We start from the raw sequence: 18,071 nt of genomic DNA on the forward strand, positions 1-18,071 counted from the left end.
ATACTAGGCATGTGTAACAATGTATTAGGTGATACTAATAAATTATGCAAATTCGCCATCAGAAGAAGCTATCTTGTATATACTATGTAATATGTAACCATGAATAGCTTACAAAGAGCCTGTAAAAAGTGTTTTAGGGGCTAAAAGTGAGTGTTTGACTGATGAGACATTTCTGGAAATGCTTTCCCCATGGTAAATTCACTGGCAGCTATCATTTATCTCACTCTGACCACAATAAAGATTATCTGAGTACACAAGTAGTAACAAATTTTCTGCTGACTGGAATGCTCTCCAGTGCTCTTTCCAATTTCAGCAATAGGCTATTAACTCACTGCATGTTCAGCTTCTCCTTTGCAGAGCTACAGCAACCTCCTCGTGACTTTGTGACCTTTCACACAACCCCAGTGACAAACCTGGCAGGGAACTAGGAGCTGAGCAAGCTCTACCCTCCAGTAGCTACTAAGAGAAAACGAGAAAATGGGTAAGTGCCCTGTGCTACACACCCAGTGACTGTCCCCTCAGATCAATTTAAAAAAAAAAGTTCAGATTACTGTAAAAAGAAAATTAAAGAGTGACATGCTGAACAAGCAGTAAAGGGTTAATGTTCCCCCGCCCTGAAGCTGGGGATAAGCACCCAGTAAGTCCTGCCCAAAAGAATGTATTAGCACCATCACACCAAGAGCTTCTGACACTGGATGCTGGGACAGGGAGGGATTCAGAAGAGAATGAACAGCAAAAGGACACGCACTGAGGTGACATCTGTGGAGGCTGGAGAACAATTTTCAGAGAATGAATGCCTTTTAATGAACCGAGGTTTAACTGTTATTATGTATTATAACTTGCCTGTTAGGAGATTATTACTATGAGAAACAGTAAGAGCCCCTTGTACCACCTTCTCCTGCAGGACGTGCCTGAGGGAGAATGAACCTCTCTCCTTCAGTGTTAGCTTATTATTGCCTGCACTGGCTGTAACTGAGTAAGCTTTATTCAGATGATAGCTAAATTTAGCAGATACTAGCATCAAGTCTCTAGGGCAAAAATGAGGAAAGAGAGCTTTAAATAAACAAAGTAATACTGAATAATAGATGCAATTTATGGCAGAGGGAACTTCTATGCCTGAGAGGAGCCTAGCTCGGAGGCTTTTCTTGCGGCCTCACCAAGACAAAACACGACACCACTGCTTTCCTCCTGGCCTGTTGTTACTGTTCTTATACCTGTGACGGCAAGGACCCCTTAGAGGCGTGGCACTGTTGCAGTGGCCCCAACAGAGGGGACCTGCGGAACACACAGTGCAGAGGAACGGTAACAAAGGACCACCAGCAAGAACCTGCCGCAACCGCTGTACGCGACGCGAGCTGAGGACGTGCCTGAGGTGAGGTGATGTCCGTACAACATGGCGCCACAAACCTCCCCTGCCAAGGCCTGCCGGAGCTCCCCCCCGCGCATGTGCGCCCGTCCGGGCACGGTGCCGGAAGCGTGCCGCCGGGGAGACGGAAGTGGCGGAGGTGACGAGCCGGAAGCTGACCGCCGGTCATGTCGGCCTCCCTGTTGCGGCGGGGCCTGGAGCTGCTGGAGGTGCCGGGTGAGGTGGTGAGGAGCGGGGGTGTGGGGAGGGTGATTCTCGGTGTACGGCTGGGGTAACTCCATCCCCCTGCCCGCTTCAGGCCGGGGAAAGGCGCCGCCGCCGGGGCTCCAGCGCGGGAGGAATGGCCTCAAGGCGGCGGGTGCTGCCGGGCGGAGAAAGAGGGCGCCGGAGCCCGGCAGGAACGGGGCTACAGTCAAGGGCAGAGTCGTGAAGTCGGCAATAGGTGAGTCCCGGCTCGGCTCTGGGAGGAGGGAGAAGCGGCTTTGCCGCTCTCCACCGCCCTCGCACCGCGCCCTCTTACGGTGTCCCGCAGCCAGCCTCAGCCGTTTGTACCCATCCCATCCTCCTGGTGTTCCTTACTTCATCACAGCCATATCTATGGATGCACACTTGTCCCTGAGCTGTAGTGCTGCTTCTTTCTCCCGGGGCCTTGCTCTCCTCCTGTGTCTGCCCTTGCATGCTGCCTGGATGCACAGCTGATGTGTTGTGTCCCATTCTGCTTTGACCTAGAGGAGTATCATAAGAAGAAGGCTGTCAATCACTTGAGAGAAAATCTGCAGTACATGTTGAAAGGACGACTTGTTGCAAACAGAGCAGTCACGGAAAAAGTAAGATGGTCACTTCTGTTTGGGGGTCTTGCTTCTGTTGAGGAACACAGGTGAATGGGGGTCATTCCCGGATCTTCCAGCTTAGACCCCGTGCAAAGAAGATAAGTTTCGGTCAGCAAGCAGCCTTGAGGAATTTCTGTGTGCAGTGACAAAGTAACATACTAAAACAAAGTGACATGCTTATCATCTCGTTGATACATTGTCCCCTATGATGTTCTCTTATACTAGTTAAAATGTACTGACAGCCGTTGGCTTTTCTTAATTACCAAAGATATGTCATAGCTTCAGCTGTCAAAGAAGCCCTGGTTCAGGCCTTCTTGCTGTTGATCAAACTGTCCTCTGTAGCTGGAGGCTGTTTTGCAAGGAACCAGATGTGCTGCTGGCTCATGTAATGGGAATTTCTTAGCATCTTGAACGATGTTTCTCATAACCTGAGAATTTAACCTGTGTTCTTCCACAAAAGGAAGTCCCATGACAGGATTTGAAGAGGAGAATAGCTGACACTACTAGAATCTTGGGCTATTTTTATGAGATGCAGGCTGTTAACTTATATAAACCAAGTGGTTTAAGCCAGTGTTTCTCAGGCTGGAAATTGTGAAAGGAGGTGACAGTGTATTAGAAAATGTAGAGGGAATTCCATCAACTGAGGTTTATCCTGGAGAGACAGGATAAAAGAAAGTCATAGTTTCAGAAAGGTCTGAATTTAAATAAGTGTTTCTATCTCTGTGATGATTACCAAAGAGCAGTTTTCATATTTGACTCCAATTACTAAATTGGTATTTGCTGTTGTCCCAGTGACCTGCTTTAGTTGACATTGGTGATTGCCTCTCACTTTGGAGGCATTCTGGGATATAGCAGGGGATTAGTGGAACAGCCAGGATGCAGCAGTGAGCTTGAAAATCACCATTTTTGTGGTTTGGTCTGGATAACAATGACTGGGATTTTTCCTTTTTTTTTTTTCTTTTTTTTTTATCATCTGAAGGTTCTTGCTCAGAACAGAGGCAGGAAGGCCAAAGATCAGCCTCCAAAGAAGGCAGCAAAGAAGAAGCCTGAGGGCACTGTCTTTACTGAGGAAGACTTCCGTAAATTTGAGAGGGAATACTTTGGGATACCATAAACAACATGACAGGGATTCTCACAGCTCCAGTCTTTCTGTAGCTGAGTGCTTGGCACACTGGACTGGCCATTTCCTCTGTGTGTTTGAGATGAGACATCAGAGATGTGCCTCTGTCAGCAAGTGCTTTAATGTTAGGCTTGCAGAGCAGCTCTGCATCTGTGCAGAACTTGACACTGGCCAGCTAGAGCTATGGAGGTTCTCTTGGCTCCGAGATACGTTGTCTTTATAATTACCTCCCTCCAGCCACCATGCCTTGCCTTCTTAATGTAGAAGGGTAGACCAAGCCAAATATAAGTCTTGTTCCCTTCTTCATGATGTAAGGCTTCTGCTACTTGTGTTATTAGCAAGGACCATTTAAAGTATTGCATCTGAATAGAGAAGTGTTTTGGACCCACAGTAGGTACCCACAAAGGGAAGGATGTTAAACCTGAGTAGCCTTGCAGCTTCTGTTCTTATTACAGCCTCTGTCAGGTTTTTCAGTCATTGTAAAATGTTTTTATATGTTGTTTGATTAAATAATTGTTGTAGACACCACCTCTCTTTGCCTTTTTAATAGTGATTATTATGACAGGCTACATTTGATGAAGACGGATCTGTTCTGATCCAGGCATCCCTCTCTTCAGGATGATTCAGTTGTGTAAATGGCCTGATTCATGTTGACACATGTATTTAATCTTCTTTCTGACACACTCAGGCCTTCAAAAAGTGTAGGTTGGAATGGAGATGACTCCCCTGTTTTGCCTACTCCCAGTCTCCAAGGAAGAGCTCTCACATGGAGAAAGTTGTCCTTTGCATGCTTATCCCTGAGCCTCCCATTGAGGTTCAGCCACGCTAGGAGGGCACCGCTCCTGGGCGCTGCCAGCCCCTGTATCCAGAAGGGGTTTTAACCCAACGTCAGTCTCGGCACCAAGTTAAAATCTGAGCCAGAGTTGTGGTGCTGGGTTGAAGGGAAGGTCTTTTCCTATCAGACTACTGCTAAATTGCCGGCTGCAACAAAGAGAAGGCCCGGCAGGTGGGGATGTTGTTCCAAACACTTCCACACTAAACCACTAAATGTGCTGCTTCGGGGAGCCACTGCCCTTTGCTGCCCCTTACCTGGAAAGATGGGAAGTCTGTAAAAAAGGTAAGAAGGACTAATGCCAAATTCTGATTAGACTCTGATTACAAGAGGCTTGGTTGACCTGAGCAGCAGGTGCTTGGATGTTAGCACTGTCAGGAATTTGGTATCCGTTCCCTGCCTTCTGATTATAATTCCTGATGCTGTCTGAAGTCTGTGTCACCTGTGTTGCATTCTTCCTCTCTTGTCTGCATGGGAGGGAAGGTCACCCAGATGTATGAGGCCCAGACAGGGAAAGTAGTGAACATCCTGAAGTGCATGTACTGGAAATTGTGTAATAGTGAATGGGAGGAGATTTCTTGTAATGGGATCAAGTTCAACTATCTGCAGCCAAAAATGGTAAAAATAGAACAGTTCAAAGACCAAGTCCCTTCTTTTTCAGTTTGATCTTGCTTCCAAATTTAAAAAAAAAAACATGGAAAAAAAAAAGAGAATGACCTTTTGCTTCTTGAAAGAATGGAAACAGTGTTTGAAAAAGTAGTTGAGCAAAATGTGTATACAGCACGTGTCTCCTTAAAACCTCTGTACACGCTGCAGTGTATGTGAGCTGGTCTAACACAGCTCTGTGTGGAGGTGTCACAGAGACAATTAACAATGTGAAAAAGCTGGATGTGCCACAATTTCAGGTTTGAAAGGTAGATTTCTGGGATGTTGTTTTGTTTCAAGCCCTCATCTTCAGCATTTGGCAGCTCCTTTAACCTTGCAGACATCCTTCATGTTAACCCCCCTTCCTCTACCAGTTCCTCCTACACAGGCTTGTTTCTGTGGTTGTTCAGCTCCTGGGCCCTTCTGCAGGCTAAGGAAAGCAAAACCATCAGAGAGAAGCACTAAGGTAATGTGGTTCACTCTCTTTGTGCAAAACCCAGCTTGTTTGCTTGCAAATGTAAGCAAACAGTAAAGTTGTTCTTTTGGTTAATGAGGAACTTTAAAGCATGGCCCATGGCAGTTTTCCCCAAGGATAATAACACCCAGATCTGTGGAGTTTTAAAATTGGATGGTGGCTCTCATTACTGGCTGGAAAGACTATTAGAGCCAACACAAATAATCACCATACTTCTTGTGGCTGTATGCCATGAGATGTTGTATTGTTGAAGAGGGCAAAGCTACCTGACAGACTTGATTTTGCCATCTGAAATCAAACCTTGGTTGTACAGCCAACAGTATCCTTAAATAAATTAGATTTTTTTTTGCAGGAGGCAGGAAATGCAAGCAGAAGTGAGCGGGTGGCTCTAGATAAACCATCTTCCACAAGGGCAAAGATCTAGCATGTTCTGCCTTGATTTTTTCTCTCTCCAGGAGAGTAGGAGATCCTATGAAAGAACAGCAGTGCCGCCTGCACACTGTGGCAGGAGTTGGCCCCTGAGGAGAATGTCTTCTAAGCTAGCGGGAGAATAAGGACCAGTGAGTGGCATGTGCCTTGCGATAAGCTGAAGCTAAGCATCTCCTTATACTCCCAACTGTCTGTGTTATGGTCTAGTCATGCCTCGATCATGCCAGCTCCTCGGCTGTGCTGGGACCTGAGGAGGTGGCTCTCTTGGAGCAGCCTGTGCCATCTCTCTGTTCCTTGCAGAGACTTTTCCGGCCCTTGTAAAAGAGAAGAGGAAGTTACAGAAGGAGCCGCTGCCATAGCTGCTTTTCCTAGCAGCCCTCAACCCTTGGACCTGGCATTACCCTCCCGTGCGGTTGTGAGCGGTAGCGCAGGGAGACATCCCACTGCTGCGGTGTGAGGGCTGCGTGCTGATTGAGCTCATCAGGCTGCTGGCTCTCTTCCCAGCTCTGCGACACCAGCTGAGCATCCTGCAGCAGAAAATAGAGGTGGCTGAGCTGGGGAAGAAGGAGGAGTGTGCCATCTTACAGTGCATCTTCACCCACACGCAGCAGGGAATCGTAATGGGAGGCAGCAGCAGCAGCAGATTTAATATAAATGCAAATAAAAGCTCTGAAGTGTTATTAATGTGGTAGAACCTTCCCAGGAAGACAGTTTAGAGGAGGCAAAATGGTTCCCAGATGCTCGGCGTTAAGCTAGCTTACTGTGAATAAGATTCATCAAGCCCATTAATGACTTCTTTCTCCTTCGTTACGTGAGCGGAAAGCAAACAGGAAAATTTGTTCGGATGGGTACAAGCTAATGTAAGCTGATACAGCCTCCGCTCTATCAGCAAGTCTTTATTTCTTTAGCATAGGAAACAACAACAGCTAACATCAATGTTGCATATACAAGGAGAGGGGAGGACCGCAAATGTAAACCAAGAAAACATGTTTGCTCTGGGCACTAACCAACTTCTTGCCTCTGAAATGACACAGCAGTAACAAACGTGGTTGACAATGAATAAAAAGAGACTAGAAAGCAAGCTCAGGCAAACATTCAGGCTTTAAAAAAAAACACTGAAAAAGCTGGGGGGAAATTGGGGGGAAAAGGGGAAGCAGGGAGATGGAGCCTTTGGGAATCTCAGCCTCTGGTTTCTTTTTCATTACTGGCTCCCCTTCCAGTCTTGCTGATGATCAACACAGCGTCAGCACCTACAGCACTGACAGGCTCTGGAACCCCTTGGGTAAGAGACTGGTTGTTGTAGAAAGGGTGCACAGAAGCAGTGCCCTGAATAACTCACAAAAGGAAAGTTACAGCACAAGGAAGTTTCTCATTTGAAGACCCATCAATCCAGCTAAAAATGAGGAGTGTAAAAGAAGACAGGCTGTTGAACTCCAGCCAAGGCAGGCTGAAGGGTTAGTAGGTTTGAAACGGATTAAAGGTTTGCGTGTCTATCCATAGTTACATTAAATAGGATTAACAGTGCCAACCACTAACTGGTGGGGGCAGGGGAAATAAAAAGCATGGAGGTTGCTCTGCAGCTGTCTACAGGGTGACACGCACCTTTTTCTGGATGAATTAGCTGTTGGCAGGGCAAACCAGTGATCTCGCCAAGCTGGTCTGTCCTGAGCTGCACCGTTTGTGTGCCAGCAGGATCATTTATCTCCTTCAATAGGAGGTAAAGAGTAGGTCTCTCTCTCAGGCTCCACATGCGCAACAATGGACATGGAGAGGAGGTACAGGACGAGGAGATTCTCTGCCCTATATAAATGAAGCTGACGTGTTTGCTGCGCTTGGAACTCGCTCCCTGCCATCTTTTAAAAGGGTGTGTACGTGTAAAAGAGACGAAAAGAGCAGCTGAAGGAGAAATTAGAGGCGGCTAGCACCTATGGAATAGGGAAACTGGAGTTTGTGGGTAGACGTAGCTTCGTTCAGTGGCTTGTGACACTGCATGACTGCACTGAAAATAATGCAAAGGCAGCATACCTGGCATACCTGAGCAGCCAAAATGGTATTGCCTAGGTCAGGGGACTGAATGCCTCCTTTAATTCACAAGGTCAAACTCATGGGCCTGAAGCATTTCGATGGGAAAGACAGCAAAGATGAGTTGGGGTTGTTCAGCCTGGGGAAAGAATGCTCTGTGGAGACCTTAGAAAAACTTCCAGTACCTAACGAGGCCTACAGGGAAGCTGGAGAGGGACTTTTTACAAGGGCATGTAGTAATAGGACAAGGGGAATGGCTTTGAACTGACAGAGGGGAGATTTAGATTAGACATTAGGAAGAAATTCTTCCCTGTGAGAGTGGTGAGTCCCTGGCACAGGGTGCCCAGAGAAGCTGTGGCTGCCCATCCCTGGCAGTGTTCAAGGCCAGGCTGGACAGGGCTTAGAGCAACCTTCTCTAGTGGCAGGTGTCCCTGCGGGTGGCAGGGGATTGGAACTGGATGAGCTTTTAAGGTCCCTTCCAACACAAACCGGTCTGTGATTCTATGATGATTTTTTTGGCCCAGCAATGCGTGGGTCTTATGGTAAGACCCCAAAACTGTCTTTGGACTGGAAATGAAGAGTAACAGGAGTGTATGTGCTGGACTGCACAGCAAGGGTATGAATACATTCATACAGGTATGAATACAGCAAGGGTATGAATACAGCAGGAATATAAGGGTATGAATACAGAGGAAGTTAGATTGTCTCCATATGGCACTTGAACTCTGTTAAGAAAAAATGAGTATGCACAACATGAAACTATGCATATAGGAAGGACTATATAGATCCTGTTGGTTTTGAAGGCCTAAGTTTATGGAAAGATAAAGAAAACTGGCATTATTCTGGCCAAAAAATATATAGATTTCCCACCCTGGAAAAAATGGCTTTCTGAATCATGAACTGGGTTTAGTAAGTGGAGAAGGGTGACTATACAACAGTGAGGGTTGTGAAAGCAAGGGACATCTCAAAACGGAGAAAGTATATGGATATGCCATGAACAGAAGCTAAACCATACCTAAAGAAAAGGTGAGGCAATACTTAACAGGGCTGTGGGTATCACAAGCAAGACAAGGAATATATTTTTCCAAAAGGAATATGACTCCTCTTCAGAGGCTTTGGCACTGGGGGAGAGAGGGCTATGGCCAGACTACCCCATGTGGAATTGTTCCGATCAGAATAACTCACATTTCTGTTCTACCAGTGCAGCTCAGGAGTACAGGGGGAGCATTCATCTCCCGAAGGACAGCCTGTCCTTGCAGCTATTCCTGTGCTTCCTGCCAGGGCAAAAGCTATTTGGAAGACTTCATCATCATTCTGTCTTTGTTCTCCAAAGCTGCAACTGGGGATTTATTTTCCTATGCATGCTGCAGAGGTGCGTCTGGTTCTCCACACAGGCGTGCAAAGGAGTGGTGGTTTCCTCTTTCTGTTTGCAAGGAGAAGTGCAAGCGACTGGGTCTTTCCAAAGGCAGGGCAAAGAGGGAAGTGGTTATCGATACTGTGATAAGAGCAGAAACAAGCTCGTGAGAAGGGTCCGTATGTTGTCAGAGCATCTCTGCCAGCAGTGAACTGCTGGGTGGTGTTTATGTATAGGAATGTTGGACTCCTGTTTACCATGAAGTACAAAATCAGGTAAGGGATCAGGAGCATGAGGGTCATGCATGCTGTGCACGTGAAGGCCACTTCATTGTCCTAAAGGGCAGTGAATAAATTCAGAATAAATTCAGAGCGAAAATAAGTGAGACAGAAATCCCATCTGGCAACTTCAGATTCAAATAGCTTTTATATAATGTAGGTTGGGGAATTCTCCTGCTTCCAAGTACGTAGAACCGGGCTCCTCCAGGGGTGGGTAAGGCCTGCATTTCATGCACTACATTTCTGGACATGGTGTCACACAGTATGCAAGCTGCAAGGATTCAACTGAAGCACATTTGGAGAAAAGACGGCTCCTGAAGTGTGCAAAGTGTAAGATCAGTCACCAGGGAGGAGGCTGTCAGACCTTTTCTCCCGCAGGCTGGAGTTTGTTACGTGATGGTGTCCTCAGTGTTCCTTGCCTCTTGCAGCAGGCTGGACGTGCCACTGAGCTGCAGTGCCAAGTGGCGTGATGCTGGCTGTGCGCAACACAAGCCTGGAGGAGAAGCCTAAGCAACAAATGCAGAGGAAGAGTCAGCCCTAATCTCTAGGCAGTGTAAAAATCTTAACGAAGTTACTAAGTATGGAAACGCGGCGTCATTTCAGAAGGCGTTGCATAAGGTTGCCATACCGGCTGCCTCTGCAGAGCTGCAGGCTCAGAGCCTCAGCATAATAACGCCGACAGATTTTTAAGGACAGGTTTCTGGTTCTCCTGTAAGGAGTCCTGTAAAACACACACATGGATATAGGGCAGAGAGCAAAGCAGCACATGTGCATCATGCATTCCGTGTCTCCTGTTCCAGCTCTGACCTGCCTTCCCTGGAGTGAGTGCAATTAGTAAACTGGAGCTACGTACTCTCTGGAGGGCTGTAGAAACCATCATCATGTATCAACTGGCCGCCACAGACACTGCCTCATCTGCCTGCAGAGCATGGACTCAAAGAGAAATCGATTTTAGTGAGGGGTGGCTCACACACAGTCCTGCTATGGGGTGTGGGATATGTCCTGGCAATCTTTCCAGGCTTTGGGTGAGCCGAGTATGGGCTGCTGCCAGGTTTAAGCAGAATTTGCAACGGCTCTGAGAACTGGAGATGGTTGCCCTGTGGCTGGCAAAGGGGATCAGTCTGGGGAGGAGAGGAGGGTTTTGCCCTGCACAGAGAAGCCACATGCTCATACTTTCACACCACTTATACTGTTTTCCGTGGCTCAGCTGAGACCAACCAGTTGCCATCTAGGGTACAGATCTGACCCATCAAAGGAAAGACTGTCCTGCTCACTGGGCTTTCTTGCCTCTAGTTATCCCCATCCCCGGTCTGGCAGGTCCGGCTGATCTCAAGGTATCTACTATGTTGTGCTACTTCCCAAATCAGAGCAGTTCCTTGCATGCAGTTGCCAGTAAGCTCTGGAGAACAAAGCAGCGCTTCAAGCAGGACCTTACCGTGCCTGCCAGGCTGGAGTGCTTCTTATTTATACAGCACATCAGAGTCAAAGTGCTTGCTCAGGAGGCAAGAGGCAGATGCTCTCATGAAGGTGAGGAGTCTGGGCTACCCACTGATGGTCTTAATTATCCACACTACTTCCTATGTGGCACGAGCCCTAACTCCCAACAGGGAATAGCATCCACGTCACTCAGGCAACCAGCTGTAAGTACAGACAGGTCTTGGTGGCCAGTCACCACCAAGGCTGGCCTGCTCAGCCCTCCCTGCCAGTCAGGCTGGGACCTGCAGTGTCTGAGCTGGGCAGCTTCCAGAGTCGTGTCAGTGCAAGCGAAAAGAAATCTTAACCCCCTGGGGAAGGATGCTGGCTCCAACAAACCAAGCAGAGATCAGGTGCTGCTAAATCTGGTTATCAGTGGCCAAGAAAAGGAAAAAAAACCATACACAAAATGATTAAAAATGGCACGTCCCAAATCCTGAAGCTTCTATCAGCAGAGCACAGCCACGCTGAATGTGGAACTTCGCCCATCTTCAGAACCTCACGAGAATCAAGCACAAAAAATTCCTTGCATTGAGTGGCTGGACTATAAATTTACCCAGTAATTGAAGGGCAACAATTAACATCCACAAGCAGAAACCACCCTGCTACACAGGCTCCTGCCTACCCAAGTTCTCTGCGGTGTTTAATAGACACCATCACAGCAAGGCTAAGGTTTTTCTGCTGCCACACTCCAGCACCAGGGCATCAACTCGTCTACCGTGGCTCTGCCAAGCAACACGAACCCCAGGAGCCAGGCTGCCGGTTGCTGTCAACTCCGACCCATATCCCCAGCATACACACCCTACTCCAGAGCACCAGGGAACCTTCCCCACACCAGCTGCACAGCTAACTTGGGAGTAGGGCTATATTAACAAACTCATCTGCTCCTTGGTAAAAAGCCAAATTTGCATGCACACCTTAAGATTTGACTCCTTGGAGGCAGCCTGGAGATGCCTCCCAAGTCCTTCACATTTCCATCATGGACATTACCAAGAGCAACCCCACCCATTCAGTCCAGTTCATCTACCACAGCACAAGAGCAATTCCTACCCCAACCCCACCACCCTGAAACAAGAATCACACCCCCTCCTGTTTTGGGCATCTGCTGATCAACAGGGAAGATAAGAAACCCAAAGTGCCAGTTCAGGAGAGCCACTGCCTGCTCCACAAGCTCCCAGCAAGCTGCTTATTCCTTAAACTCATTTTCACAACTACTGAGCTTTCCCATCATGTTTTACATCCCCACTCACCTCCCTCAGAATGTTCAGTTCTGGCAAGTCTGAACCTTCCACCAGTATTACCTTCAATGAACTCCTGAAGATAAAATTCTTTAACAGGACTATGCCTTTACTATGGGAAAACTTAGGGCACCTCAGTATAATACCCCTCATAGTGGTGCATGCATCTATTAAAATGTGTGTAAATCGTAGCCACAACCCACATCAGTCATCCTTTGAACTTCAAAGCACATTCAACATCCACACTGCCTCCACCACCCAGCAGCACTTCAGTGTTACACAGCATTCTCCCATGAAAACCTGAGTAGTCCAAGAGGTTTGCATTTACACCTAGGTGTGGTGCACCTGTTTCACGGGTAGTCAGTTACCTCACACTGCAATTTAAAGTTTACTATAAAATAATTTATTAGACAGCAATACACAGCCTTAGCAGCAAGCTTATATACATGCACATAAAAACTGCTGACTACCCTACTCAGCGACTCTAGCTCTTTTGCCCTTGGCCTTGCGGACCTCTTCGATCAGATCTTTTAAGTACTGAATTTCCTTACTAAGGGAATCTGCCTTCTCCTTCAGGGCCTGGTTTTTCTGCTCCAACTCTCTGCACTCCCCAGAAAGTGCCTCCTGTTCTGCCCTCTTCTTCTGCCGGTAACGTGTGGCAGCAGTCTTATTCTGCTCCATCTTTTTCAATTTCTTATCTATTTTCTTTTCTCCCTTTATCTTCGCTGACACTACCCTCTCTGCAGGATGATCATAGGGTTTGGCCTGCACAGAGCCACAGCTGGTTTCTGCAGGGAACTGGTTGTCATTGGGGGATCCAACTGAATTGGTAGGGCTATGCTGGGGTGTTCCCAGGTAAGAGTCTGGGCTCATGCATATTCCACTATCATCGGAATGGTTCTCCTCCTCTTTCTCAGACTTGGTGATCACTACCACAAAGGCAGGGCCCTCCTGTTTTCTTTCGCCTTCCAGAACATCCACTTCACTACCAAGTTCTAAGCTAAATGAGTGGTCTGGAGTGGAAGTCAGAGACCCTGGGGAGAGGGGAAAAGACCAAAGGGAAGCCAATGGGGCCACTGGATCTACACCAATGGGTGATTCAGGGAGATGGGTGATAAGGTCTGTTATCAGTGGAGGTTCTTTGTTGTGGAATTCTGGGATGGCAGGGTTAAATAGGAGATCACACGTGTCTTCCAACGTGGCCATCAGCTCGTCTGGTGAGACGGTGGCTTCCAGATGTTCCACACCTAACAGGGCATCAAAATCAAATTCCTTCAGATCCATCTTCTCCACCATCCACTCCATGCCAGAGAAGGCATCCTCTGCACAAAAAAAGGAATTGCCATTTCAGTAAACCAGTTCAAGCATCTGAACGTTATCTAGCAGCTCGTATTTAACGCCCAACCTCTCCCTCACATGAAAAAAAAAAAAAACAAACAAAAGAAATCAACCAGAAGAAAAAAAAAATCTGCCATTTAACTGCAGAACACTGCAGGGTACAAGGGAGCCTGCCAGCATCCCAGCATTCCATTCTCCTTACTCCAAGGCCAGAAGAATTCAAGGCCATTTGAAACACACCGCCACACTTGGTTCTGGCTGGGAAACAGCACTGTAACAGGCAGTGTGTTATTAAAAGGGCAACAGAAGTGTCACTTTACCATACACCAGCCCCATAACTAGCCGTTTCTTAACTGTGTAAGCTATGTAGTACACATTCTTTCACGCACAAGTATGCATGTGAGGTTGCCTTCACACTTACAAAAAAGCTGCTTATCTCCCCCCCCCCCCCTAGAACATTACACGCCATTTTAACTGCTGCATTAAGTAACACCTTACCCTGGCTGCTATCTATGGTGTTGCCTAAACTGTCCACAGCAAGCCAGTTGGAGGAGACTGCCTTAGCCTTGTCGCTGGAGAACCCATGCGAACCGAGGGGCTCGGCCACCTCCAGGTAGTCATCGAGGAGTCCCAGACTTTCCTCAGCCACCGAACACGGCTGGCTGAAGGGGGATAATAAATCCCCCAACAGCATCTCGTTGTTCAAGAGGCTCATCTTCGTCAGTTTTTAATGCTTTGATGTCAAAGGATGCAGACAAGTAGAGGGCTTTGTTGTCGACTACAGCAATGCTGCTGTGCGATGCCTTGAAAAACCTGCGAATTAAACTTAGATCCATCAGTACTTGTTTGACCGATATAGTGTGTCTTTAAAAGCTATACCACCCGCTTTGGGGACTGCGGTTTGCACGTAACGCAACATCTTTACCCCTTCCATATCTCCTCTTAGGCTCCCGCTTCTCCCACCGAGGGCCGTGCGGCTTCCTCATGCCCAAATATGGGCACGGGTGCGCCGCATGAAATGGGTAAATCCCGAACTTTTAACAATCGAGCTTTCTCGAAGGATGAGTATGACATAGGAATTTTTCGTCATTTCTTTTGAAGCGGCATTTCCTCCCATTTCTGACACCCTCCGCCCCGAGCACGTTGAGCCCCACAAGGACACCCTTCACCCCGATGCTTTTATTCCCGGGTGATACCATCCATTACCGTGTTAAGCGATAAAACACCCCACTCCAAGCCCCCTTAAGGGGAGAAGCGGGCGATTATCAAGAGGAATTCCCCGTCCCTCACACACAATACTCACGCCATGGTTGCAGATGCCGGGGGTGTGCTGAGGCCGCCGCCGCTGCTGCTGCGCCTGCTGCACTGGCCAATGCCGCCGCTGGCCCTGCCGCCCTTAAAGAGCCATGGCGGCTAGGGGAGGGGAGGCTGCTCCGTTCCGCGCCGCGCGGGAAGCTGCTGCGCGCCCAGACACTCGCACGACCACTTCTCTCATCAAAGCTCAGGCGGACAATGAGGCGACACCGCCCGCGCGCCGCGCTTATATAGTAACGAGGGGCTGACAGGAGGTCGCACGCAGACCGCCACGTGGGAAGGGGCCCTCTCATTGGCTAGAGACGAGTTGTTCACGTGCACGTAGAGCTGTTATTGGCCAGGGCCCAGAGGAGGCCAGCTGTGGAGGGGGCAAGGAGAGAAGGGGGTAGTGCAGGGGCAGGGAAATGGCGGCGGTAGGGGTCGCGGGGGTGATGTGCTGGAGCTGTCAGTGCGCCCATCACCGCAGCCCTGCGCCCCCGCTGACCTGTCCCGTTCGTGTGTGTGTGTGTCCCTGTGGTTTCCAACAGCCCCTTTTGTTCTCTCTACAGAGTCCTGCTGAGGTGAGGCTGGGGCTGACAGCTGCTGCTCAGGCCAAAGCGCTGGCATGGCTCCCCTGACGTGCTGAGGCAGTGGGCGCCATGGCCTCCTGCTCCACCAGATAACGTGTCAGCCCAGGACAGCATCGCCTTCTCTCCCTGCCTGCCTCACACGTGCAGCACTTCGATTATGGCTGTTTCAGGGCACAGGCTGTGTGTTTGCCTGTGTGAGGGTGCTTCTCAGCTGCTATGGCGCAGTTCCGACCTGGAGCGGTCATGCAGATCTGTGCTCCTGAGCAGCGGAGAGCATGAGTCTAATTAATGCCTTTAACCCATGCAAATGCTGAAAAATGAAGTTGGCTGTTCCCCAGAATTTCCAAACTTCCTCTCCTGCCATGCAGTTTCACACTGACACAGTTGCTTCTCTGTTCAGATGTTACTCAGACCAATGTGAGCATTAATGGATAACCTACATAGCTTCGCAGCTCTAAAGAGCAGTGTCACTTAGGAAAGTTTTTAAAGTGCGGTTTCACATTATGTTTTATCTGATCTAAATCAGCTTGATGCTAGGAAAGAAGGCAACCTTCTCCATTCCTGTTCCTGTCTGCTCTGTGAGATCTGCCTCAGCGAGCCAGCTCAGCCAGCTAACCCAGCAGGAAACTCACAGGAGTCAAGAGTTTTCTGCTAGTTTCAGTCCCCTCATCATTTCACTGGGGTCAGTCAAGCATCGGTTAGCTCCAGTGATCGGTACCTATGTGCTTCCTTACTATGTCAGAGTTATCCAGTTTCAAACAGTTGCTTTTCCATGTTCCCAACCAGCACACCGTCACCTCTGAGTGCTGTGGTCAGCCCTCGCTTGCTCAAACTTTATCATCCTGCAGGTCACCTTGCTCTCACCTACTTCTATGAAAGGCTCCTCTATTTTCCAGTTAGGCCCTCAGTAGTATTTGTATAAAGCCATGGCCTTCACTGAGTTTGCTCAGGTGTAACTGCCTGGAACTCATTAAACAGCTTGGCTGATAATTTGTGAGGACAGGCGTGACCCAGTTTTTACTTTTAGCAGGCTGATGTTACCATCAGCACTAAAAGCAGAGTCTGTCACTCACATCAGTAAGCTGAACACTACTGCTGAATGAAAAAGTCAGGTTTTCCTCCATGTTGTTTAGTAGTTTGTTTTGGGGGTTGTTTTTTTTTTTTCTTGGTTTGTTTTTTGTCTAGATGCAAGCACAGATTTTGGAATGACTCATTAAAATGGAGGAGGCAGGGAAAAATGTCCTCCAATGCCAGAAAATACCACAGTAGCCACTGAGCGATCTAAGATGACTGTTCTGATTAGATACACCACAGAGCAGACAGATCTTGGTTCAAAGCAAAGCTTAGAGGATGCGGCAGCTTTTAAAGAAGCCAAGTGGGTGATTGGATGGGTGGACAGCATCTCCCTGTCCTCACTAGCTGAGGGAGAGCTTTCACATTCCCAGGTCTCACCTGCTTGCCCCTGCTCTAAGTGAAAAGGTGATTGTACAACTGTAATCATAGCTAAATAAACAGAAATTCTATACACACCCAAGCCTTCATCTTGTAAAGATAATTATAGATTTCTCTGAAAGGACTCTGGGTATGTGTGAGCAAGAATCACGCAAGCAAAAAATGGAACATGCAATGAGGAACTTAGCCCAGATCTGCCGGTTTCCTTGCTGTGTGGTTTCCATTTTCTCTGTAGACTTTTGTGGAAATTTGTCTGCATTTTTAACAATCTCCAATCCAAAAAGCAAAATCCCATAATGAGAAGCCAGCCATTTAGTGAACAGCGTATTTCTGTGTTTTCTGAAGGACTGCAGAATCACTGTTGCTACATCATTTCACAAGCATGAATTTTCATTTCAACTGCAATTCCTTTATAAATTGTCTCTCTGCATTTGCACATATTAAGTTGGAGGTTTCTCCTTTGTGGTTAGGGTTTTTGACTGAGGTAGAAGATACTCCCTTAAGCCCAAGTAACAACTCCTTGGGAATTTTTGTTGAAATATTTGTAGTTTTTTCTTGTACAAGAAAAAATCTACAAGTATTTTCTAGGCAGAGAGCCCACTACTAACTCAAGTGTCTAAAAAGTATTCCTTTTCAGCATTACCGAATATATTTGTAGCTTGAAGGTCAAGAAGCCTGGCAGCTCTGGAGAAAATTGAATTTACAGCAAAAAAGGTAGCTTCTGAATAAAGATTAATTTATGTGCATGGTCAGTGAACTCCTGCTGACATGTTAACAGCTTTAGCACTGTGGATGTTATTTTCCTGCCCTGGCTACTGTACGTCGGCAAACAGAGCTGGTGTGATAAGTAAGATCCAGTCCGACACAGAAAGCGAGGGGCCAGCCGCAGGAGATAGGAGCGGCTAGTACAGAGCTCACTGCAGGAGAGAGGCCAAAGTGACCTTGCTGGGGAGCGATGAACTGCCCTGATAAGTGCAGCACTGCAGAAAGCCACCTCCAGGCAAACAGCAGCACCAGGAGGTGGAACAATGCTCCTCCATTCACCCTCCTCCTTCATTAAGATGAAGGTCAATATATGGGTTGGTTTGTTGGGGTTTTGGTTTTTTTAAATTAATGTGGCAAAGGAGAAGAGGTTTTCTTCTTCCACCAGCAACTATACAGGAGATAAACATGCTGAATACTATGTTATTAAGTGCACAAAAGACAAGGAAGACGTCAATGTTTCCATAGTAACATCTCCTCGCTCAGTCTAGACCGCCTGGATAGGATGCTCGCAGGGGTTGTCAAGGGGGGGAAGTAGTCATGGGCCTCTGTAGCAGGGGATTGAAGTGAGGGC

The 18,071-nt window shown here is 47.7% G+C and overlaps 2 protein-coding genes across 2 annotated transcripts; one reads left to right on the top strand and one right to left on the bottom strand.

Annotated features, from left to right (window-relative positions):
* Positions 1–1,501: 1,501 nt before the first annotated feature.
* RPS19BP1 (ribosomal protein S19 binding protein 1) lies at positions 1,502–3,846 on the top strand. Its single transcript, XM_057425358.1, has 4 exons — positions 1,502–1,582; positions 1,665–1,808; positions 2,096–2,193; positions 3,176–3,846. Exons 1-4 carry the CDS (start codon positions 1,534–1,536, stop codon positions 3,308–3,310), a joined length of 426 nt encoding a protein of 141 aa, XP_057281341.1. The 5' UTR covers positions 1,502–1,533; the 3' UTR covers positions 3,311–3,846.
* Positions 3,847–12,442: 8,596 nt separating this feature from the next.
* ATF4 (activating transcription factor 4) lies at positions 12,443–14,923 on the bottom strand. The gene is made up of 3 exons (XM_057425357.1): positions 14,704–14,923; positions 13,899–14,213; positions 12,443–13,384 (listed from the first exon to the last, which is right to left on the bottom strand). Exons 2-3 carry the CDS (start codon positions 14,113–14,115, stop codon positions 12,534–12,536), a joined length of 1,068 nt encoding a protein of 355 aa, XP_057281340.1. The 5' UTR covers positions 14,116–14,213; positions 14,704–14,923; the 3' UTR covers positions 12,443–12,533.
* Between the last annotated feature and the right edge of the window lie 3,148 nt (positions 14,924–18,071).

This window comes from Pezoporus wallicus, unplaced genomic scaffold, assembly GCF_028554395.1.
Source record: "Pezoporus wallicus isolate ANWC-B61680 ecotype Strahan unplaced genomic scaffold, APGP_CSIRO_Pwel_v1 contig_8110, whole genome shotgun sequence".
Classification (NCBI taxonomy): domain Eukaryota; kingdom Metazoa; phylum Chordata; class Aves; order Psittaciformes; family Psittacidae; genus Pezoporus; species Pezoporus wallicus.